The 24,764-nt window shown below is 35.4% G+C and overlaps 1 protein-coding gene across 2 annotated transcripts in view; it reads right to left on the bottom strand.

Annotated features, from left to right (window-relative positions):
• The window catches only part of LOC306877039 (growth factor receptor-bound protein 14-like), a 52,729-nt gene that overhangs the window by 7,375 nt on the left and 20,590 nt on the right, over positions 1-24,764 (bottom strand). The window contains exons 1-8 of one of the 2 annotated variants that reach the window (XM_079428561.1): positions 12,465-12,594; positions 11,078-11,234; positions 6,584-6,705; positions 6,073-6,147; positions 4,885-5,022; positions 2,442-2,552; positions 1,499-1,594; positions 789-851 (exon numbers count right to left, since the gene is read on the bottom strand). In XM_079428561.1, the coding sequence (XP_079284687.1) occupies positions 789-851; positions 1,499-1,594; positions 2,442-2,552; positions 4,885-5,022; positions 6,073-6,147; positions 6,584-6,705; positions 11,078-11,234; positions 12,465-12,539 (837 nt within the window). In that variant the 5' untranslated portion in view covers positions 12,540-12,594. Of the gene's footprint in view, positions 1-788; positions 852-1,498; positions 1,595-2,441; positions 2,553-4,884; positions 5,023-6,072; positions 6,148-6,583; positions 6,706-11,077; positions 11,235-12,464; positions 12,595-24,764 lie in introns of those variants that run through there. The other variant, XM_079428560.1, reaches the window with a different exon arrangement.

The raw sequence follows: 24,764 nt of genomic DNA, 5'->3' as shown, positions 1-24,764 counted from the left end.
GAAGTGCCAGTATGCACAAAAAAGTGCAGGTACTCTAAAGGCTAAAACATAGAAGTGCCGGTACTGCGTATCGGTGCGTACCGGCCCACTTCAAGCACTGGTACTAACTGATCAGCAATCACAGGTACAAGCTAAGGTGCATCATAAATGAACAATTATTCAATTATTATTATTATTAAATTGAACAATTTCAAATAGCAGCTAACTAACTTAATTATAATGTGTGTACTGCTAGGCGTTTTTGATTTCCTTTTGTGTACTTTAGATGGAAAATGTGTGCCTTTTTATCATTTAAATCACTTATCAAAAGTTGCTAAAAGTTGCCAAATAAATTTTAAAAATAGCTAAATTTGTTTCTAGGGTAGTGTGAAAATTTGCTGAATTTTGAGAAAGTTGGCAACACTGGCTGCCAAACTGCTACAGCAAACAAAAGCCAGGTTTTTGAATATTGAGCAGTCAGCTCATTGGCTACTGATACAGGAGAAAACCAATCAGCTGTGCCATGTGATAATGATGCCATTAGGTCAGATTATCAGATTATTATATTTACTGTACATTACATACATACATCTAGAACTTTTAACCTTCTTGAGTTTGAAGTCTTTTTAAAACAATGAAGTGCTTTTTAATGAAAAAGAAACCTGCCAAGGATGTGCTGAGCAAAAATGACAGTATTTCAGTGCTGGTTTCCACTGTATGACTGTAACGTGTGTTACGGTCTCGGTGGTTTAAACACTCAACTGTGCTAAACATACATGACAGATATTAAACTAGAGTTTGTGGCTCACCATTGGAGAACTCTTCTGCTTCTGATAGGGTTGGACGAAGTTCTGGTAAAGCTGCATGCCGTACTGTGAACAAACAAACAAACAAACACATTACAGCTCTGTTCCACAGCCTACATAGGCTGCTGCCTTCTGAGCGAGCATCCTAACTCAAATGGAACCTCAAAAGAGTCTGATTTAGAATGTTTGTGTTGGAGAAGTTACTTTGTAACGGCAGCTTCCCAGAATTCACATGACTCTGTAGTTAAACTAAACTCCCAGGTAAAAAAAAAAAAAAAAAAAAAGCTATTGGTTGAGGATAAATAACTACATTGAAGCTATTAATGAGGCAAAATCTTAATTTTTTAAAAACAAATTCATATTTGTATTCAGCAAGGATGCATTAGATTGCTCAAACACATTTATAATGTTACAAAAAAAAGCTCCAACCCTGATCACCCTGATGTTTGATTAGGGTTAGAGCTAAACTCTGCAGGAGTGGGCCAGATTTGAGGATTCCTGCATTATACGAACAAAACTAATTATATTACTTAGCCACTTATGTCGGCAGAAATCATCAAATCCAGCTGAAAATGAATGACTGGCTGATTTGTTGTTGCATTTTTTTTGTGTCAGGAGTGCATTTTAGCATAGAGCCTCAGACTGAGTTTCCTCACAGCTGAGGATTCAGCAGGACCACTGTCACTGGGAGATACGATGGAGTCAGTTCTCACCTTGAAGAGGCGCATGGCTGTAACCCAACATGTCCTGGTTTGCTCATCATCCGCACAGAGCAGTTTCAGATCACGTGCAGAATTCAACTTGCTTGCCTGGATATGAGGAGACATCAACACTTTAAAGCTCAGCTTTCCTTTAAAGATCTTTATCAGACCGTTTATGTATCTATTTGAATGAACACTCCATTTAAATCTCAGATTTAGAAATGCATTACACAGATCTCTGTCAATGCTGACATTGTGCACTTATTTTACTCTTTTTTCTCCCCCCTTTATTATATATTTCCATTTCAATGTTTCATTTTAATTTACCAGTTTTTTATTTCTATTTATTTCGTATGTACATTATGACTTTTTATATTAAGCACTTTTTCACACCCAATATTGTGTGTGAAATGTGCTGTATAAATAAACATGTCTTGTCAAACATTTTAATGACGCTAAAGCGTATAATTGATCACTGTACCAAGAGCTTTTCTAAAGTTTCAGTGTTTCACTGTCTCTTGTCACTTCACTTCTTAAATAACAAAATTGCAATCAATAGTTCATGTCCATTTATTTAAGCATCCATATGATAAGCGGTTTTATGCACAGTCATTATTGTGAAATAGCTATCATCCATTAACACATGTAATTCAGCCTGAAGATTTTACTATATATTTTTCCTAATATTCCCACTCTCACACACAAGTTTTAACACAAAAGAAACAAAGTTCACGAAAGATAAGGAGCCAGACAGGTTGTTTGATAGCAGTTTAATATGACCCACAGTAAACAATAAATCTAAGACATAATGAGGCTTATTAAATCATAAAACCACTGGTAACACTGACCTCGACTGCTGCAGTCCTGCATAATCAAGTATTACAGTGAGACTGATTATAAAGTCAAAACATTGTGTGATTTGAAGAATGAAAGTGTCTGAAAGTCACTGAATTACCTTCACACAGAAGCCGTAGTCTGTCGGGGCGCCGTACACTTTTTTGGCAGATAATAATGTGTAGACATCACTGTCACTGAACTCTGCAATGAACTGCAAGTGTCTGGGTTCCTTTAGAAAAGAGAAAATAATAATAATACAACACTGAAATAGGAACTCATTGATATCTATTCCTAAATGAACCCTTAAACTGGCAAGCTATCTATCAACAAAACAAATAAATAAAACAAGTTTTCTTCTCAGTAGATTACAGTTTCCAAAAATATGTCATCTACAAATAATTACTTTCACATGATTTTTATATCTTATAAAACAGAAATAAAAAGGCTGCATTTACTTAATCAAAAATACAGTTAAAACTGTAAGCTGCTGTAGCGAGGTATAACTCCAAACACGTTAGACATGAACCGCATCTGACAGACTGCCAGGACACGAGCGACACATGTGGAATTTGTAATGTAATATAGAGAAGAGAATGTGTGAGTGTTCACAGACTCCTAGAGACAAAAGAATTGACCTGTGCACACGAGGAGGCAATGAAAAAAAAAAAAAAAAAAAAAAAAAATCAACAGTCAGGCAGTTTGCTGAAATTCGGTTCACTTTGGCTGCGCTCTTGCAGCTCATTTACGCTCTCACATGCTTTCAAATTGGTTATCAAAAGTACAAAAGTATCTTAAGTGGATTTGAAGAACATTTCTCTGCTTTACACCTGAAAGTATTTGTTATTTTACATGTTTGAAGTCTTTTCCAGAATTTAAATTAATGCTGCAAGCTCAAAGAGAGACTAAGGCTGCCGGCTTCAGTTACATCGGGGCTGTAATATGCATATCCATGGCGAGAGATAGCATGGAAACGTGTTGCGACAGCAGAAGCTTTATCTCAGCAACGCCGCTAATGAGGCGAGCCAAAATAAAAAGAAGAGAGAGAGAGAGAGAGAGACAGAGAAAGAAAAGCAAGAAAAAAAACCCACAAAGCCAGGCTTTGTCTCACCTTTATAAGCCTGACCTGTCTCGTTTCCAAACTGACAGAAACTAGAAAGGTGTGCACTCACAAACTAGCACAACTCTTTTCACCTTTGACAAAAATATAATGGCAAAAATTAGAAAAAAATAAAAAAATAAAACTGTGCCAGCTGTGGCATTTCATTTCCATCATGACCAGCAATTTTGTTCCAAATAATTTATAGTAAAGTAATTATAGTAATTCAAGTTAGCATGACAGTGTCAGTGAGAATATATCACTTGTGAAAATGTGTATTGAATATCATTTCCAATCAAGATGCCATTTTGCCAAATTTAGCAATGAAAATAATTAATTGTGTGCATTTATGATACATAATTATTAATAACATTTTATTAAAAAAAAAATACACATTATAATTTAATTTAAAAATTTCTTAAAATCCCTATTTTATTATTATATAATAATTATTATTAATTCATTATAATTATTATAAATAATAATGTTAAGAATTATTATTTTTAATTTTGCAATAAAAAATACATATATATATACATAAATAATAACAGGAAGCCCAATAGAAAAATATGAATGTTCCTTATTTTCTTGAAGCATTTTCTACAGTATTTCAATATAACTGTTATTATTCTTATTTCTGTGTGATGCTGTATCCACATCAATCCATGCCAATTATTTTCACAAATTATGAAATAAAAAAAATTGTGTGCATTTATAAAACACAAAACGCCAGCTATGAAACTTGCCTTTTAGAAAGACAAAGCAAAGGTGTCACCCTTCGTTCCAAAAATGTTCAAAATACAATTTATATGATTTTATGTTATCAAACTAAATACATTATTTGAGATGCATGCATATATAGAATATCCACTGTTCCTGGACACATTAAATATAGTAATGAGAGTATGAAAATTGTTTTATGAGGGTTTATTTTGTAAAAGTGCCCATAGAAACAGCCTGATATCATGAAGTGGAGCACGAGCTCCTCTTGTGTCCTGAACAAAAGCTCTATTGAGGTAAATACAACAAAAAAGGGAAAGCAAAAGAGCGAGGGCAGAGCAGATTGGCACAGTAGTGTGTGAGTACACAGCTCACCTGTTGTGTGACTTTGAAGGGTTCAGCTCTTGTCATACCAGGAGTGTTACACAAAATCCGGCTCGACCAGTTTTACTGAGTTAAGCCCCATAAAGCTGCACTGTTAGATCTCACTATCTCATCTAGTAACGAGGCTGCATCAGATAAGAGTCAGAACCTCAGCACCTGAATGAACCCGGGATATTCAGCATAATCTCGCAACTCAAGACGCATTTCAGACACGCAGCTCACCTTTAAGGGATTCTAATAGTAAGAGCAAGTGGTATTGTGAACGATTAAAGCTAATCCCTGCAGACTCTGTGGCACTGAGATCAGAGGTGGAGAGTTTTAGCGAGTAACCGCGAGCAGAACGTGACCCATCTCAACCCACCTTAGATGTGCCCTTGTTGGAGAAGTAGAGTCCTGATCTTCTTAACACAAAGTAAAACTTCTTCCACGATTTCCTGCCGTGCTCTTTGGCGTGAAGGAACCCGTGAATCTCAGGACAAGAGCTGGAGCTGAGAAAGGTCTGCAGGAGGAAAGTCAGATACGACACACTCAAACGCTTTATCCATCTCAGACTTTGACCAATTAAGGATGAACAATGTCAAAAACATATTTTACCACAAAGTAAAAAAAATATATATATTCTCAATCAATTACAGTAACGAGACTGTAACTATCAATAATAATAATAACAACATTAATAATAATAATAACAATGTATTAACTTTTATTATTCATTTAAATATTATTATTAATACAACCTGAATTTATCTAGAAATCAGGTTTATTATAGTTAATTAAAACAAACAATTTAAACTTTTTTTGTTAATAAATAAAATAAACTTTAACTGAAATAAAATATAAAAACATAAACATTATATTTCAGCTAGTGGCTAAGGCAACGTTTCTCATTTGCAATCATATGTACTAAATTAACTACAACGGAAATAAATATAAATAAAAACTACATAGACTTAGTAAAAATAATAATAATAATAATAATGACAAAAACAAACAACAAAATGACGAAAAACTTTAATGAAAATATAAAAAATTAAAACTAATCAAAATATTAATAAAAAGTGATACTAAAGCAACATAAATTAGAAATAATTCATTATTAATAATAATAAACTGTGTTATTTAAAAAAAAGTAATTATATACAAAAATATATATACAAATTACAATAAAGTAAAATGTCCTGTTGTATTGTGGTACTGAGTGTTTGTAATATAAATATAGGCCTAAATGTAAAACATTAAATAAAAATAAAAAATGCGCCACAAAATAAAACAATTTTTAATTGTCCTCATTTTCTTGAAGCAAAATTTTATTTATTTATTTACCTATTGTTTTGTTTTTTTCTTAGAGAGAAATATAGCCTACCCTGATCATATGACACATATGCTTGTGAATTGAACATTTTAACAAAACTGTTGTTTCTTGTTTATGTGTGATGCTACGTCCACATTGTGTATGTGCCTGTATAAAAGAACTAGCTAACAGAAGAAAAAATGACTCTGTGCACCTTTAATAAGAATAATAATAACATAATAAGATTAAAATCCTCACCTGTATAAGTTGCGAATGGTTCATGATTCCATTGGTTTCACTGGATACAGACACCATGTGCTCTGGGAAAAAGTCCTGCAATGACCCACATACTGTATAAACACAATCTCCAACATTTTGAGGTAAATTTCATCATACCATTTTTACGGTTTACTCTCTGTTTCTGTCAAAGAGACGTGCAATTTCACCTATTTGACACCTATTTCAATTAAATCTGTCAGGTATTAGGAGCATTTTACAGATACTATAAAATAAACCACTTAAAGCACCTTTGTTAAATCTGGTATTAGGATCCGTGACCTTTACAATCACAGGAGTTAGTGATCTGTACTTGATTATTTAGGCATTACCTTGAATTTTTAACCAGTACAATTAAAGAGCCCTATCGTGTGTCTCTGTTTCAATCTTTAATGACCTTGAATAGGTAACCCAGGATGTTTGGCTAAACCTCAGCAAATCAATTATACATAAGCGGGTCTGCATGTGTCCTTACACACACGCACACACTTACAAGAGGCTTCTTGAAGAACTCGTATTTGGCATAATTCTTCCTGAAGTACAGACAGCAGTGTGAGTCCATTCCCCAGCCCGACTGAACCTCCATAACTGACTCATGGTCTTCTATGGTTCGCTCTGGAAATCACAAACAACAGTTAGTTTAGTACATGCTTATGAATTTATGAGCCATGCACGTGCACTAAAGCACAATATGTGCATTAAAAAACATAAAGTCAAATGAGTAACCTATTTCCTAACATAATGCAATTAAAAGTGGATATTTAACAAAAAAAAAAAAAAAGTAGGATGGGACTTTGTAACTTGAAAAGTGAATTATTAGATTTTGATAAAAGATTATGAAGACAAAAACAGGATGCATTAAATTTATGCTAGAAAATAGCATTTATAATGTTACAAAAGTCTATTCGTTTGAATTTCTATTTCAAATCAATGCCATTCTTTTGAACTTTCTATTCATCAAAGAATCCTGAAAAAAGTATCAGTTTCCACAAAAATATGAAGCAGCACAACTGTTTTTGACATTGATAAGAAATGTTTCTTGAGCAGTAAATCAGTATGATTTCTGAAGGATCATGTGACACTGAAGACTGGAGGAATGATGCTGAAAATTCAGCTTTGACTCACAGCAATAAATTACATTTTATAATATATTACAATAGAAACCCTTTATTTTAAATTGTAATAATATTTCACAATATTACTGTTTTTCCTGTATTTTTTTTATCAAATAAATGCAGTCTTGGTGAGCAGAAGAAACTACTGGAAATGGTTTGCAAGTAATGTACTGTAGCAACTTGATGTATTAATATCTAACATGCAGTTAGAGGTGTGTGTTAATCGTCATTTTATAGCTTTAAACATGGCTTATCAATCAGAATCTAGAGTCTGAACAATTTGTTTAATTAATAATATGAGATTATACTGCCCTCGTTTGTTTCCAGCTCTGAATTTTACTATCCTACTGCACTGTGGGCTTGACAGATTAATTATTAACACACTTTTAAAAAATTATGCTTTGATAATGAGCAACCTTCAATAGGAATGAGAGTGATGTGTGGGGGAGCTCGTTATTCCACTTTATCATTAAATATTATTCAGCTCCTGCAACCCTAAATGCACGTTTAATGACTGAATGGAAAGCATCTGTTTAGAAGCAGCCATGGAAGAGTTAGACTACTGTTATCTCATTCTAATTCATTCCCATAGCGTTACTGCAGTGAACGGACAGATCTTCACTGCAATACTGCAATAATGTTGTGTGCATTGGCTTTGACCAAATGAGCTACGTCATCTCCATCCAATCATTTTGAGTCATTTTAGTCAAACAACAAATTAAGCAATAAAAAGTATCAATAGGAGTCAAAGTTCCAACTTTATATGAAGAATATATACACACACACACACACACACACACACACTCACTGGCCACTTTATTAGGTACACCTTAAACTTAAATTAGGAACTGCCTTAATTCTTCGTGGCATAGATTCAACAAGGTGTTGGAAACATTCCTCAGAGATTTTGGTCCATATTGACATGATAGCATCACGCAGTTGCTGCAGATTTATCAGCTGCACATCCATGATGCGAATCTCCCGTTCCACCACATCCCAAAGGTGCTCTATTGGATTGAGATCTGGTGACTGTGGAGGCCATTTGAGTAAAGTGAACTCATTGTCATGTTCAAGAAACTAGTCTGAGATGATTTGAGCTTTGTGACATGGTGCATTATCCTGCTGGAAGTAGTCATCAGAAGATGGGTACACTGTAGTCATAAAGGGATAGACATGGTCAGCAACAATACTCAGGTAGGCTGTGGTGTTTAAACAATGCTCAATTGGTACTAAGGGGCCCAAAGTGTGCCAAGAAAATATCCCCCACACCATTACACCACCACCACCAGCCTGAACCGTTGAGACAAGGCAGGATGGATCCATGCTTTCATGTTCTTCCACGGGGAAGTCGTGGCCTAATGGTTAGAGAGTCGGACTCGTAATCGAAAGGTTGCGGGTTCGAGTCCCCGGCCGGCAGGGATTGTAGGTGGGGGGAGTGAATGTACAGCGCTCTCTCCACCCTCAATACCACGACTGAGGTGCCCTTGAGCAAGGCACCGAACCCCCAATTGCTCCCCGGGCGCCACAGCATGGCTGCCCACTGCTCCGGGTGTGTGTTCACGGTGTGTGTGTGTGTGTGTGTGTGTGTGTGTGTGTGCACTTGTTCACTACTCACTGCTGTGTGTGTGCACTTGGATGGGTTAAACGCAGAGCACCAATTTCGAGTATGGGTCACCATACTTGACAATACGTCACGACTTTACTTTACTTTACTTCTTTACGTTCTGACCCTACCATCTGAATGTTGCAGCAGAAATCGAGACTCATCAGACCAGGCAACGTTTTTCCAATCTTCTATTGTCCAATTTTGGTGAGCCTGTGTGAATTGTAGCCTCCGTTTCCTGTTCTTAGCTGACAGGAGTGGCACCCGGTGTGGTCTTCTGCTGCTGTAGCCCATCTGCTTCAGGGTTCGACGTGTTGTGCGTTCAGAGATGGTATTCTGCATACCTTGGTTGTAACGAGTGGTTATTTGAGTTAATGTTGCCTTTCTATCATCTCTAACCAGTCTGCCCATTCTCCTCTGACCTCTGACATCAACAAGGCATTTTCGTCCACACAACTCAACAATCACTGGATGTTTTCTCTTTTTCGGACCATTCTCTGTAAACCCTAGAGATGGTTGTGTGTGAAAATCCCAGTAGATCAGCAGTTTTTGAAATACTCAGACCAGCCCGTCTGGCACCAACAACCATTCCACGTTCAAAGTCACTTAAATCCCCTTTCTTCCCCATTCCGATGCTCGGTTTGAACTTCAGCAAGTCGTCTTCACCACATCTAGATGTCTAAATGCATTGAGTTGCTGCCATGTGATTGGCTGATTAGGAATTTGTGTTACCAAGCAATTGAACAGGTGTACCTAATAAAGTGGCCGGTGAGTGTATATATATATATATATATATATATATACATATAAAATAATAATAAAAATAATTTCACTTATAAAACGTACCAAATGTTTAGCAAGTGTTTGCATAGACAGATGTGTAATTCACAGTATATGATCCTCTCTAATCAAATTTCAGCACTGTGTGGCAGAATTTTTACTCTGTAAATATTGCAATTTTTTTGTTGAAAACTTGAGAACAGCAAAATGTAGCAATTCTATTTCCGATACATCATTTTCCATCATTGGATATAGTATATAGTCAGAGATATCAAAGTAGGAATATCATACATCTGACCCAAGTCATTTTAGTCAAACAACAAATTAATCTGCCATAATTCTTTAAGCATAATAAAATTGTATTACACTAACTCATCAAAAATAAATCTTAACCAATTTCGACATTCAACTTGATTCTTAAGTTAAAGTAATGGAAAAACATTTGAACAAATAAACGTATTGATAATATCATTGTTTAAAGTAAAGGCATAAACTTAAAAATTAAAATGTAATAAAACCTGTTTAGTAAATGTGTGCTTTAAGTTATCCTCTCTCAACAAATTCCAGCACCGCATGGCTTTTTTTCCCCTCTCTAAATTGTTATTTTTTTCTTTGTTGATTATTAACCAACATCAATTCTGTTTCTGTATGTATATCAAAGTAGGAATAACCAACATCCCACATTTAAACTGAACACAGTACAATCAAAGACAGCATCTCTAGGAAAGTTATTAACCCAATAATAAGTGCATGAAAATACATGAAAATAACTTCCATATTAAAACTTAAACAACATTTTAAAATCACCAAACATTCTGTGGTTTCACTTATTAGGGAATAACATGTTTCAAGATCCCGGTTTGTCCTGTTCTACATGGATATCCTGCCAAGTGTTTGCACTAGCACTGAAACTCCTGCAATGAGACAGGTTACCGAGAAGATAAATAATGCAGGTGGCGTCTTTAACGAGGAACGCCGTGCTACAATGTGAGCAGATGGAAACCAGCTCTGCAAACCTGCATGCAAAGCCTGTGTTTAAATATTGCATCTGAATCAGTTCTGATCTAGCTGGAACTAAGAGACTAATTGATTCATGAATCAATTCATGAAGCTTTGTGAACTGGATCAACTTATTCATTGAAAAGATTGAACTCAAAAGAACAAATCATCTATGAATCAGACATCACTACTGCTCTCTTGAACTCTTATCAGTGCATCGAGGAAAGTTAGGGCGGATCAGTGTGTGTGTGGGTGGATGGATGGATGGATGGATAACTTACAGTATAGCACACATAACGCATATGGATTTTATGACTCTTCGTCTCTAGAATAAGAATGTGCATCCTCCAGTTTAAATTAAATGATGATATTTTTTCATGTGACCTTTATTTTTGCCTGCATTATATTTGGTGACAACATACCAAAAAGTATTCAGTTTATCCATTTGTTGCATTTTTTAGTTGTAGTTTTTACTTGTTGAGAAGCTTACCGATACTCAGATGTGGGATCTGCTCAAACAGGGTCCAGCTGTGGTCATCAATGCAGTGGTTCTTCAGAATGAACAGCTGGCATATGTCCCGGGCAGTGATGTCACTAGGCACCTCCACTGCACGGCTGGTGTTGTCTTCACTGTACACTTTGATTACCTGCAACACAGTAGAAAATAAATGAAAACAGTAAGAAGCTTTGGCTGCATTCAAAATTGAATATTAACTTACTGCTTACTAACTAACTAAATAAAATACCATTCAAGACTTGGGGTTAAGATTTTCTAAATCTTATTGAAAAGATGTTGCCTTCTGCTTACCAAGGCTGCACAAAAATACATTAAAATCAGCAGTATTGTGAAAAGATTTTACAATTTCAAGTAACTGTTTTCAATTTTAATATATTTTAAAATGCAATTTATTTCTGTGATGCAATACTGAATTTTCAGAATCATTACACCAGTCTTCAGTGTCACATGATCCTTCAGAAATCATTTTAATATGATGTTGAAAACAGCTGTGCTTCATATTTTTGCGGAAACTGTGATGATTCAGGATTCTTTGATGAATAAAAAGTTCAAAAGAACAGCATTTATTTCAAATACAAATGTTTTGTAATCTTAACAATTTGCATGTAAAATTTAGCGAATGCCACTCATCCTTATTTATAAAAAAATTTTAATTGCATTTTTATGCCAATTTTATGTAAAACAGGTTACGTTTTAGAAGGAAAGAGATGTTTAAAAATGCTGATATTACTTAAGGTTCATTCATCATACCGAAAACAGAAGGCAAAATCAAGTGCACTGCATTGTGGGATACATTATCCCATATAACCTCTGTTGTATACTGAACACTTTAGCATATCTAGCACTGTAGGTAAAAAAAATAAAAATCACATATGCACAGTATACACACTACATACCGCAGCAATAGTAAGAGCACAAAGCTACTATGATATTTCAAACACAACCACATTTTTACATGCAAACGAAGCAGCAAGTTTATTTGTCACACTGCCATTTTATCAGATACAGTGACAGTCCTTTATCGTCCTACGAGAGCTAAATTTCACTTCATGTCCTATATACAGTATGCAACAACCCTCAAAGTGCAGACAGCTTGTGCTGCAGAAGAAGTCATGAATGTTCCCTTTCATCGGTGCTTTAGTTCCCTGCTACACCTCATATGCAGAAACCCAAAAGGCTGGAGAACTCAATATCATCTCCGAAACCTTGTTTTAAGGCTGTAAGAGTTTCATTTATCAGGTCGTAATTGCTCTCAAATGATCCCACAGAGAAGCAGAGCAGCCCTCCAACAGATCGCATCGATTTCACACGCACACGTAAAAGAAAAGCACACATAAATTGGTGTTTCAGAGCAACTTACCCCTGTGCTGGGCGACAGGCAGGGCTGTGATTTGGGACAAGCTCGGCAGCTTATGTAGGGCTGAGTGCACAGCATTTCTCAAGAGTTGAGTGAACATAAAACATAAACGCAAGTATCTGGTGAAGAGCAGCGAGCTTCCTCTCTCTCTGTCTCTCTGTCTGCAGACGAGCTCAAATGAGGTAATTAGAGAGAGCGGCTCAGTGCAGCCTCCGCTGCTGTCACCATGGTTCTGTCCAATCACCTGCCACCGTTTATCCGGCGGGGGTGAGTCCCGCTCGTCTGCCCCCCGTGCGCACACACCGGAGGGGGAGGGAGGCAGAAAAGTCACAAGGTTTGCCCCACCTACCTATTCACACAGTCTTGACAGGCCCCTGCCCTTCGCATAAATCCCAGCAAGCAATTAGAAAAGCGCTGGTTAAACGCGAGACCCAACGGGTCAACCCGGGCTGAAGGGTGGAGGGCGGGAGGGAGCGAGAAAGTGAGTGACACTTATGATATGAGGTGGATTTTCATGTCCTCACCATGTATGTCAGGAAATCATATTCGTTAGTTTCAGTTTAATCAGTCATTATTTACTCACACCTGTATGCTGTTGAAGAAATTTATCCCTCTCTGCTGTATCCTTATTTTAATATTATTTATATACATTATAGTATTTTGTGATATTCTGAATAAGCTTTAATTTATATTAAATTATATATTTCCAGTATATTTTCATTTAGTTTAAGTCTTAGTAATTTTGTAATGTACTTTTGTCAGGTTTCTTGTTGTTTTTTGATCTTTCTATGTAGCTTTAATATTTTTTTTATTAGTTTTATTTTGTACTTTTGTCATTTTTATTAGTTGTTTTTAACATTTCTATTTAGCTTTAATTTATTTGTATTTTTCAGTTTTACTTTTAGCAATTTTAGTTCCGTTTACGTTCTTTTCAAGTTTACCATTTTTCCATGTAATATCTCTATTTTGTTTTAGCTTTATTTCAATTACTGAAAACTTTTTACTAGCCGTTTACATTTTTTTTTTAAACAATACATCTGTTGCTATAGCTCTCAAAACTAAGAGTTGTTCATATGAAATCATGATATGAATATGAAACTGATATGAAATCATGAATTCATATTTTGTTGTGAAGTGTTATTTTAGTATTATTTATATAATAGTATTTATTATTATTCTGAATTAGCTTAAATTTGTATATGTTAAGTTTATTTAATTTTAGTTTTAGTAATTTTGCTATGTGCAATTTTGGTGCGAAATAAAGTCAAATTTTTTTTAAATCTATTTATATTTTACTTTATTTCAGGTTTATTTCAGTTACCAAACATTTTTTTATAGTTTTTGTTTCACGTAACAGTAACAACACTGTTGCTGTGGCTCTTTGTTAAGATAAGTTTGGATTTAAAAAAAATAATGTATCACAACAAAGAGGACTATGAGATTAGATTTTTTTGTCACATGACTTCAGAAGATTTGGTATAAAGCACACAAGCCACATGGACGGATTTTATTTTATCCTTATCCCACTTTTAAGGTACTTCTTTGTGGAGTTACAATTAATGCTGCATGGAAAGATCTGCATGATGACAGAAGTGTATAGGTACACTGAACACAGGGATTCATTTTTTCCTTTCCACTCAAAAGAAAAAATGGGGGAGGGGGGTGGACTATCGTGTTAATTGATAATCAGTTCATAGGGTTTTCCTGCGTCCTAAATTTCCATTCTGTCAATCTTTCATAAAAAATCATTTTAAATAACAAATGCCAGTTCCAAAATGACATCATCCTCCAGGAAGTGACATAATTCTGGTGGGAAAACAACAGCACAGACATCAATAAGCTTTATCAATGGATCCGGTGTGTTTACACCAAATTACACAGATCAGCTTGACAATATCAAAATGTCAAAAGGTAGGTAAAAGTTTTACCTCCTAATGAATGTTCTGATCATGTTCTTGTTGTTGTGCAAACAACAGACATATAATTCATAAAGTCTAATATACCCTTTTATCAAAATATGTCCTTAAATTACAAGACAAGCATATCAATTTCTTCAAAGTTGCAGAGTTAAAAGGGTCTGCGGAGCAGGAATGACCCTGTAAGGTATATGGGAAGAGCACTAGTTGGGGGTTGAGAGAGTGTGTGTGAAAGGCAGATTGGAAGGGAGGACATGCCAGTCCTCTTTCAAAGAGGAAAAGGAGGTCAGTGCTCCCCAGCAGGGCTGGGGTTAGCAAGCCTTTCAGCCAATCACAGCCTCCCACAGTGACATCATCTCCAAATGAGGTAAACGATCCACTGTTTAATCAGTAAGAGAGACCTACAAGCCACAAAAAAGACAGAGAGGAGGAGGAAAACCCCTCACGAGGACCGGCTCTATAAATCTCCCTGACAAGCATTTACCAGACCTAACCTGCTAAAGTCACAAGGTAATAAAACAAGCAGGATTCTTACAGCTCCCTTATCAGAGTAAATACAAATAGTCCTTAAAGGTAAATGAGTAATGGACAGTAAAGTTAACGAGTGGCCAGTACAATGCACTACAAGGGGGAATGTGATATTTAAATACGCTGGATAAATGTGCTGGGTCTTTGAAAAGAAACGCAGACCCATTAAAAGGAACAGTTCTCCCAAAAATTTATTCACCTTCGGTCCATTCAAGATGTCAATGAGTTTGTTTTTTCATGGGAACAGATTTGAAGAAATGTAGCATTACATCACACGCTCACCAATGATCCTCTGCCGTGAATGGGTGCCGTCAGAATGAGAGTCCAAACAGCTGATAAAAACATCACAATAATCCACAAGTAATCCACACCACTCCAGTCCATCCATTAATGTCATGTGAAGTGAAAAGCTGCACATTTGTAAGAAACAAATCCGTAATTAGGATGTTTTTAACTTCAAACTGTCGCTTCTGGACAAAATACCAGTCCATAATCCATAAAGACGTTTCCTCCAGTGAAAAAGTCCATCTCCTGTTGTCCTCCCACAGCAATATCCACAACATATTTGTTTGGAACTGTTTTGGACTGTTTTCGCTTGTGAATGGTGCATATTTCTCTCCTGATTCAAACAAGATGACTTTTTCACTCAAGGAAGCAATATTATTAATTATGCATTTTAGCTGGAAACAATGGTTTGAAGTTAAAACGTTTTAATAATGAATTTGTTTCTTACAAACATGCACTTCTAACTATCCATCAGAAGACAGAAGGCATGTAGTAGATTGTGTACAACAGTTTTTCAGGACGGTTTTAAACATGATGATCATTTAGAGGCCTTAGAAATTTGAATATTAAATATGAAAGGGTTAACTGATGTAACCTAACCCGGGAAGCCTGGGTTTCTCACAAGTAACTGTGATTGTGAGGTGGTTCATGTGTTCCCAACTCATAAATGTTGTGATACGACTAAAGACGAGACTCGCTGTCTCAAGGATGGGAACATAAAGACCAGTTCACCATCCTGAATGAACCTTGAACTGCTCTTCCACAGCTGCAGCGCTATCAGAGACACTACCTCATGTTCCTTCCATCCATGCCAGTTTATCTCATTCGTATCAGTCAATTCACACATTTAATCTTTTCAATTTCTGATGCATTTACAAGTAAATATATGTGATTTTCACTGTATTTTTGAAAAGCAAAGCTGTCATTCTCTATACAAGCTTTAAATATTAAATATAAAATTTCAGCAAAAAATGGCATTCAGCTTGCACAATTTATGAATAATTTGTCAATATACATCGATTATTAACAAAAAAAAGTTTTTTTTGTAGACAATACTTTTTAGATTTCCAATCTCCCTAATTTACCTAGAACAAACCCCCTTAAATAAATAAACAAATAATTAAATACAACTGGATCTGTTTTGAAGGACTAGTATATATATATATAGATAGATAGATGGATGGATGGATAGATAGATTTGGAGCTGATTTGAAAGACCAATAGGTAAATAACAGAGGTCAGTGAGGTCACTCCACTGTTGAACATCATGCCATTCATTTTCACTGAGAGTTTGTTATTAGGGCAACATAAGTGACAGCAACCTTTGGAAATGCGACAAAGTTGAGCAGAGTTTAACTTTATGCAAATGAGCTGCAATGTCATGCACACAGTGTGTCAAGAGAGTGTTTCAAAGGCAGCATGACAAGTTAAAAATAATTCAGCTTTTAAAAATGCAACTGAAAGTCACTGAGTAAAGTGTCCATATACAGCTGTCCCAACTCAAACCAAACCAATCAGACCTGTCAACATGCCACTGTAACCATTACAAAAATTAAAAGTGAAATGTTGAGAAGTCTTTAAATACTCAAGGGTAATCTCATTTAGTCATGGTGTGTAAAATGTGCACGTATAGTACATTTGTCATGCTTAAAGGAATAGTTTATCCAAAATTGAAAATATGCTATACGTATGTTATATGTGACCCTGGACCACAAAAGAAGTCGCTGGGGTATATTTGTAGCAATAGCCAAAAATACATTGTATGGGTCAAAATTATTGATTTTTCTTTTAAGCCAAAAATCATTAGGACATTAAGTAAAGATCATGTTCCATATTGAACATGAACAATTTACAAAATATGATATTTTGTAAATTTCCAACTGTAAATATATCAAAACTTAATTTTTGATAAGTAATATGCATTGCTAAGAGCTTCATTTGGACAACTTTAAAGGCGATTTTCTCAGTATTTAGATTTTTTTTGCACCCTCAGAATCAAGATTTTCAAATAGCTGTTTGTCAGCCAAATATTGTCCGATCCTAACAAACCATACTTATTTATTCAGCTTTCAGATGATGCATAAATCTCAATTTTGAAAAATTTACACTTAAGACTGGTTTTGTGGTCCAGGGTCACATAAATGTCCTCACCCTCAGGCCATCCAAGATGTAGATAAGTTTGGAGTGGTGTGGATTACTTGTGGATTCTGATGTTTCTATAAGCTGTTTGGATGCTCATTCTGACGGCACCCATTCACTGCAGAGCATCCATTGGTGAGCAAGTGATGTGATGCTACATTTCTCCAAATCTTCTCACATGAACAAACAAACTCATCTACATCTTGGATGACCTAACGGTGAATACATTTTCAGCAAATTTTCATTTTTGCTGAACTATTCCTTTAATAGACACTGCATTGCACAACAACGTTTGGACAACATCTAAAACATAAACCTTTAAGGTGGTTAACATTTTGAGGAGTTAAAATGTAAACCCTTTTATGTGTGCTAGAAGCACATTTACATACAAATACCACTTGCATGTAATATACTTGGCAAGTACCATGTGAGCTACCAAACTATTGCCTTCCACAATCATGCATATGAAGACTTTCAGACAGCCGCTCACAGCATGTGAACAAACCTCCAGCATTGTGTTTGACCTTTCCTCAGCTCTCGCACTAATGCCATTTTATCACCATGGCTTTTCCAAGAGCACTCCCAGACAAGTTTTTCCACAAGCTGTCAGATTTGCTGCATTTTGGGCAGCACACTACAGTCAGGCCATTGTTTAGCTCATCTCAGAGGGGTATGAGCCTGTTCGGCTGAGTGCAGAGAGTGCGTCTTTTGGCAGCGGATATGGTGATGACAACAGCGATGAGGAGATCAGTGACATTTACAGGTGTTAGAGCAGCTAGAATGCTGCTCTATATTCACATGCAAATAATAAATGATTTGTGTTCATATAAAACAAGCTATTGCCTGCAATGAACTGGATCCACTTCCAAAAGTGATTTGCCAGGGAATGTTGCTACACCGACACTATGATAGAGATGGCGAAATATTTTGACAAAAATGCAGCTTAATAGTTTTGGACATAAATAAGTTTCTTTTTACTATCAGTGTTTTAAAATCAATAAATCAGTCAAAAATAGTTTCTTGTAAATGCTGATCAGTCCTGCACAATAACATGTAGGAGTTTTAGTGCAGAGCCACTTAAACTCTGTGATGTTGGTGGGTTTCCTGCTATGAACTGCTTGCTTAGGTCCTTCCACAACATTTTAATTGGATTAAGGTCTGGACTTTGACTCCGTTCAAAAACATTGAATTTGTTCTTCTTTAACCATTCTTTGGTAGAATGACTTGTGTGCTTATGGTTGTTGTCTTGCTGCATGACCCACGTTCTCTTGAGACTCTGTTCTTAAACAGATGTTCTGACGTTTTCCTTTAGAATTTGCTGGTATAATTCAGAATTCATTGTTCCATCAATGATGGCAGGCTGTCCTGGCCGAGATGCAGCAAAACAGGCCCAAGCCATGATACCACCACCATGTTTCACAGATGGGATAAGATTCTTAAGCTGGAACGCAGTGTGTTCTTTTCTCCGAACATAATAGCTTCTCATTTAAACCAATAAGTTCTATTTTGGTTTCATCCATCCATTAAACCTTTCTCCAATAGTCCTCTGGCTTGTCCATATGATCTTTAGCAAGCAATTTTCTTTTTGGAGAACAGTGGCTTTCTTCTTGCAACTCTGCCATGCACACCATGGTTGCTCAGTGTTCTCCTGATGGTGGGCTCATGAACATTAACATTAGCCAATGTAAGAAAGGCCTTCAGTTGCTTAAGTTACTCTGGGAAGTTTTGCAACCTCACAGACTATTACACGTTCTGCTTTGGAGTGATCTTTGTTGGTCACCACTTCTCGGGAAGGTAACAGTGGTCTTGAATTTCCTCCATTTGTACACAATCTGTCTGACTGTGGATTTGTGGAGTCCAAGCTCTTTAGAGATGGTTTTGTAACCTTTTCTAGCCTGATGAGCAACATCAACTCATTTTCTGAGGTCCTCAGTAATCTCCTTTGTTCGTGACATGATTCACTTCAGACTTTGATAGATCCCTGTTCTTTGAATAAAACCGGTCACGTACTGACATTTGGTAGTCATTGCACTGACTGAAAAAAAAAAAAACACGTCTGCACAGATGGACTCTAATTTCACCTTTAAATTAACTGCTAATCCAAGAGATTCACATACTTTTGCCACTCACAGATATGCAGTATTGGATCATTTTTCTGAATAAATAAATAAGGAAAATATTTTTGTCTCATGTGTCTACTTTCAGGGCTTGTGCGAAAATCTGATGATGTTTTGGGTCATATTTATGCAGAAATACAGAAAATTCTAAAGGGTTCACAAACTTTCAAGCAGCACTGTATATGATATAAATTTTATGAATATAAATATATACATGTAAATACATGTGAATATTTTTTTAAATATATGCTGTATGTGTGTGTATTTATATATACATAATAAATATAGACAATACACACACATTATGTAAACAAAAACTTTTATTCTGGATGCGATTAATCGTGATTAATCATTTGACAGAACTAATAAAAAAACAAGACTGAATATTTGAATGAATTTGCAGGGGACATACATAACCAGTCAAAAGTTTGGACACACCAGCCCATTCTGGACTGTTTTCCACATATTATAGCGAGAGAAAAGTTGTCAAAACTATGAAGTAACCAATATGGAAAAATGTGAATTAGGTAGCAACCAAAACATGATACAATGAAACGTCTTCATATTGTTCTTCTTTGTCTAGATTGAAGCGTTGCAAAATCTGGACATTCTTCAAACAACTTTATAATCTCAATTTTAACAAATATATATAAATTAAAAAGAAAATGTAATATAAAATGTATTTAGTTATTTATTGAAACAAAAACATTATTAATACCACATTTCTATTATACAAATAGAATTGTATAATATTTAAACATATGGATAAAACACTTTTATATAAATCTGTTTTCTACATACATACACACACACACACACACACACACACACATACAAATGATGGACCACAATACTATTAATAAAACTTATCTTACATACCAATTATATCACATATAAATAGAATATAAAAAATCATAAATAAATATATTCTATAAATACATATATTATAAAAAATTAATTTTGTTTATAAGTAAATGATTGTTTTTAATATAACATAATATAATATAAACTTTTCACCTAGATATACACAACAGGAAATTATGACTGATGATCAGATGACTAACCGAGAGTTTTATTTTTTTTTCCCCTTCACAGCTTCAGTGAGAAGAAAATAAAGCCAGAGACAAAACATTGCTGTAACCGCAATTTGAAGGCAAACAACTGAGAAAATACAGTATGCTATTGTTCAACCTTGTCAAAAACCTCCAAAAAACTCTCCCATAACCAATTAATGCAATATCTCTGTAAAAACAAAAAACAAACATTCATACCCTTTTTGGCAGACAGAGAGGCGTGATAGCAGGCAACGTGACTCTTCTGGCGTGGAAATTCATACTGTTGTCCTCAGCCCGGATCCATACACCTTCAGATCTGAGTGATGTTTGTTGTTAATAAACCGCTGTAGCGGTGAAGTTAGCAAACGTTAATATCTGCTCTTTTAAATCTACGATAAGACTCTGGAGTCTGCCTTCCGTCCAGGGATGACGTCCGTGTGAGACTCTGCGTGAAATGCACCCTCCTCTAGACTCATCCTTCTGTGGCCTTGGGAACTCTATCAGTGTTTTCTTTCCCTGCAGAAAAAGCTCCCTATTCTAATAAAAACTCCTGATAAAATAGCCACATAAAGGAGTATAGTTAGAACATCAGGGAGGTCTGGGAAAAACTAACGTTATCTCACGGCAAGACCTTAGACTTCCCTCAAAAAGGGAATGATGTGACCTTCACTGCAGACCGTCTCCAATTAAAGAGCTGAGGACGGCAAAAACTATTTTTGGCTTTGCGAGCATTAAGAGTTATTTGGTCACATTACAACCCTAGTGTTATAGGGTTAACCGAGGCCTTCGGGGCACGATGCTTTTAGAGCACAGAAATCCCCCGCTGAGAGGATGCATTGATTCACGCTCCTAATCAGATGCCAACTTCTTTCATATGAATATCCTCATCAGGACATGGAAAGATGCTTTTCTTCTTTCTGAGAACTAAATATTGACAAACTGATTTCATGATGCAGGTCCAATTTAGATCCAGGCTCAAAGTATAGCAAATAAACAAACAACTGTGTTCTAATTTAAAAGACTACTAAGTAAGAAAGAAAATAATAAATAATGAGAATAATTTGAACAACAAACTAGCAAATAAATACATAAATGAGAATCAAATGAAAACAATTGACGTTACTTTGAAAGTAAATAAATAAGGAAATAAATAAATAAATACATCTAATTAAAACACCTTAAGCTACTTTGAAATACAAACAAACAAACAAATAAATAAATGGGAATCGAATTAAAACATTTAAAAGACAAGTAAATAAATAAACAACAGAATTTAAAACAACAAGCTAATTTGAAAGACTAGTAAACAAACAAACAAATAAATAACTGGGAATTAAATTAAAACAACGGGAGCTAATTTAAAAGACTAGTAAGTAGGTAAACAAACAAACAAGAGAATCTAATAACACTTAAGTTATTTTATTAAATAAATAAATGAATTAATGAATGAATAAATAAATAACTGGGAATCAAATTAAAACAACTGGGGCTAATTTAAAAGACTAGTGAATGAATGAATGAATCTAATTAAAACAACCTAAGCTCATGTGAAAGAAAGGAGAAAAAAAAATGACACTGCTCATTATTCACTTAAATTCACCTATTAAATTCACAATTAGCCAAAAAAAAATTATATTACTAATGTTATTCGGCACTATATTTGATTTGATCTGTTCCTCACAGTCAAATGGACTACTGTTTTTTTTTTCTGCTTTTTGGTGCCTTTCAGAGCTTGACAGACAATATGAACTGTCACTATATGAAAAGGACGCTCCAAGTCTATAGAAAAACATCATACAGGTGCAGAACAACATGAGGGTGAGAAATTAATGACAGAAATCCATTTTACACATTCCTTTGAGTAATTAAATAGCTCACCTTCCTCTCTACCTGAATGAATGAAAGGTTTAAAGAATGGTTTACAAACAGAAGGGTTATATAACCACTAGCTGTGGATAAATTAGACTCAATTAAAGGTTTAAATAATAACGAGGAGGTTTCACTGGGATTAAAAAAAAGATGTCTGTCTCTTGCTTTAATCCATTTTCGTTTAGCCGACAGCTTTGAAAAGCTCATCATCAGTCAGCTTTCTTGCAACACACAAGCTTAAGGTGAGCCAAAGGTCATCAGGGAAACTAATATTGGTGCATATAGGGCAGGACGGTCTGATTTGTCAGGGATTCATTTATTGATAGTGAGGCTGTCATGCATTGACTTCCAGTCTCACATGAAGTTTTGCACGGCATCTTCTATCTGAAATCTGACTGTGTAACACTTTGAGATTTCTGTAGGCGGAAAGCATCTCATTGTGAAGGAAGCAGATTGCTGACAAGAACCCAAAACTCACTGCTGGAGAAGGAGAGAGGGAGGTGTTACAGAGGAGTCTCAGATTACAGGAGCGTGCAAGACTGAAAAACAATGGAAAACTGGAGCGTTCATGAGGCCTGTGCTTTATGAATTGAACTGATATTGACAGTCTGGCTGAAACCGATAAGCAATAAAGCCATATATTTGTTTAGAATCAATAAGTGGTCTATATTATAATTTACACCATTTTGCAAAGAAAGGGAATTAAAACACACACAAAAAAAGTTTGTATGTTTAAAAGTGGCCCATATACAAAAACTATAAATAAAATTAAATAAATAATATTTATAAACAAATAATAAATGCCTCTCCTGTCTTTTGTTTGTGACATATACTGTATACAATACAATCAAACTCTGCAGTAGACAGGTTGTGACATGCCCTCATGCTCAAATACCATATACAAAACTACAGAAAAACAACAACAACCCAAATTAAGGGTTATATGGGTTCTCTTGCAGTAAAAATAAACATGGTTTGTGCCAATCACAATGCGTTTTGTATGCTGAATTAATGGCTGCCAAGAGCAAATAGTCAACAATGAATTTCATTATTATTTAGAAGCCTCTATTAGTAATATAATTTTACAGTAGTACTGAAAAAATGTGCTGTATTTGTTAAAAAAATATTATATAATAGATTTGTTTTTGTTTTTAAATTGCAGATGCTATACAGAGTTACAGGAAAATAAATACTGCTCTTCAAACAAGCTCATAAGCATAACCGTTTCATGTGGGCTGAAGTGACAGGTGCGTTGATGGATTATTTCTGCTGTTTAATGCGCTTCAGAGGAGATTTCAACAGTGTGTAACTTACTTTAATTATATAGTAATTAGTTATATTCTTCTCTCTGAACATTTGAAGTTCAGAGTATTTTCATTTTGCAAAAAGGCTCATCCTAACAGCAAACAAGTTCTCAAAGAATTCACTGCTTCTTTTCTTAAAGGGTTGCAAAATAATATCATTTTTTAATAAAACAGGAAAATCGGTAATAATGAAAGAAACAATCAACAGACTAATTATCAACATAGTAATTAGCTCGATTACGAAACCATTGAATGTCACGCTTCTGCTGCAATTTAAAAATGGTCTGTTTTCATTTCCAGCCCGTGTCATGTTAATACATTTGCATATTATAGGGCCTATGCATTTTGCAGTGATATAAAAAGATTTTTGTTCTAGTAGCCTATTGTGTTGAGACGCTGCTTGATGTCCAATGTGAAGCAAAACCATTTGAGAAGCAGTGATGTAATCTCACACCATCCCCCATAAACACACACACACACCCCTATACCCAAATAAACACACATATTCTCACACCATCCCCCCGACACACACACACTCAGTTCTCTAATCCCACTCTCACTTATCAAGCACAATCTGCAGTCAGACTCTGTTCATCCAGCATGTCCGCACAAGCTCCACATGCTAAGATCAGAGCAGAATTCTATCGTCCTCTCATCTAAACTGACCTGAGAGTGAGAGGCTCGCCGTCTTTATCAGCAGTGGGCAGTGGTAGCACAGACAGGCAGGCGCTACAACTTATCAAAGAAATGGAGAAAAAGAAAAAAATAATAATAATTGAAATGAGTGAAGCAACTGATAACAGAGTCTCTTCGATTCTCAAAACACTGACCGACACAGACACAGCGGCCTTGACCGTCACTGAGAGCCAAACAACAGAGCAGTGTGCTGCAGCTGCTGATGCACACATCTCTCTCTCTCTCTCTCTCTCTCTCTCTCTCTCTATATATATATATATATATATATATATATTACACACACACACATACACACATAAAATTTATTTAAAAGCTATATATGCTGCTTGAAAATGTGTGAACCCCTTGCAGAATCTGTAAAAAATGTGAGTAATTTTAACAAAATAATAGAGGT

This window comes from Barbus barbus (assembly GCF_936440315.1).
Source record: "Barbus barbus genome assembly, chromosome: 11".
NCBI lineage: Eukaryota > Metazoa > Chordata > Actinopteri > Cypriniformes > Cyprinidae > Barbus > Barbus barbus.
The sequence above is the reverse complement of the archived record's forward strand: the minus strand, read 5'-3'. Positions and strand labels throughout refer to the sequence as shown.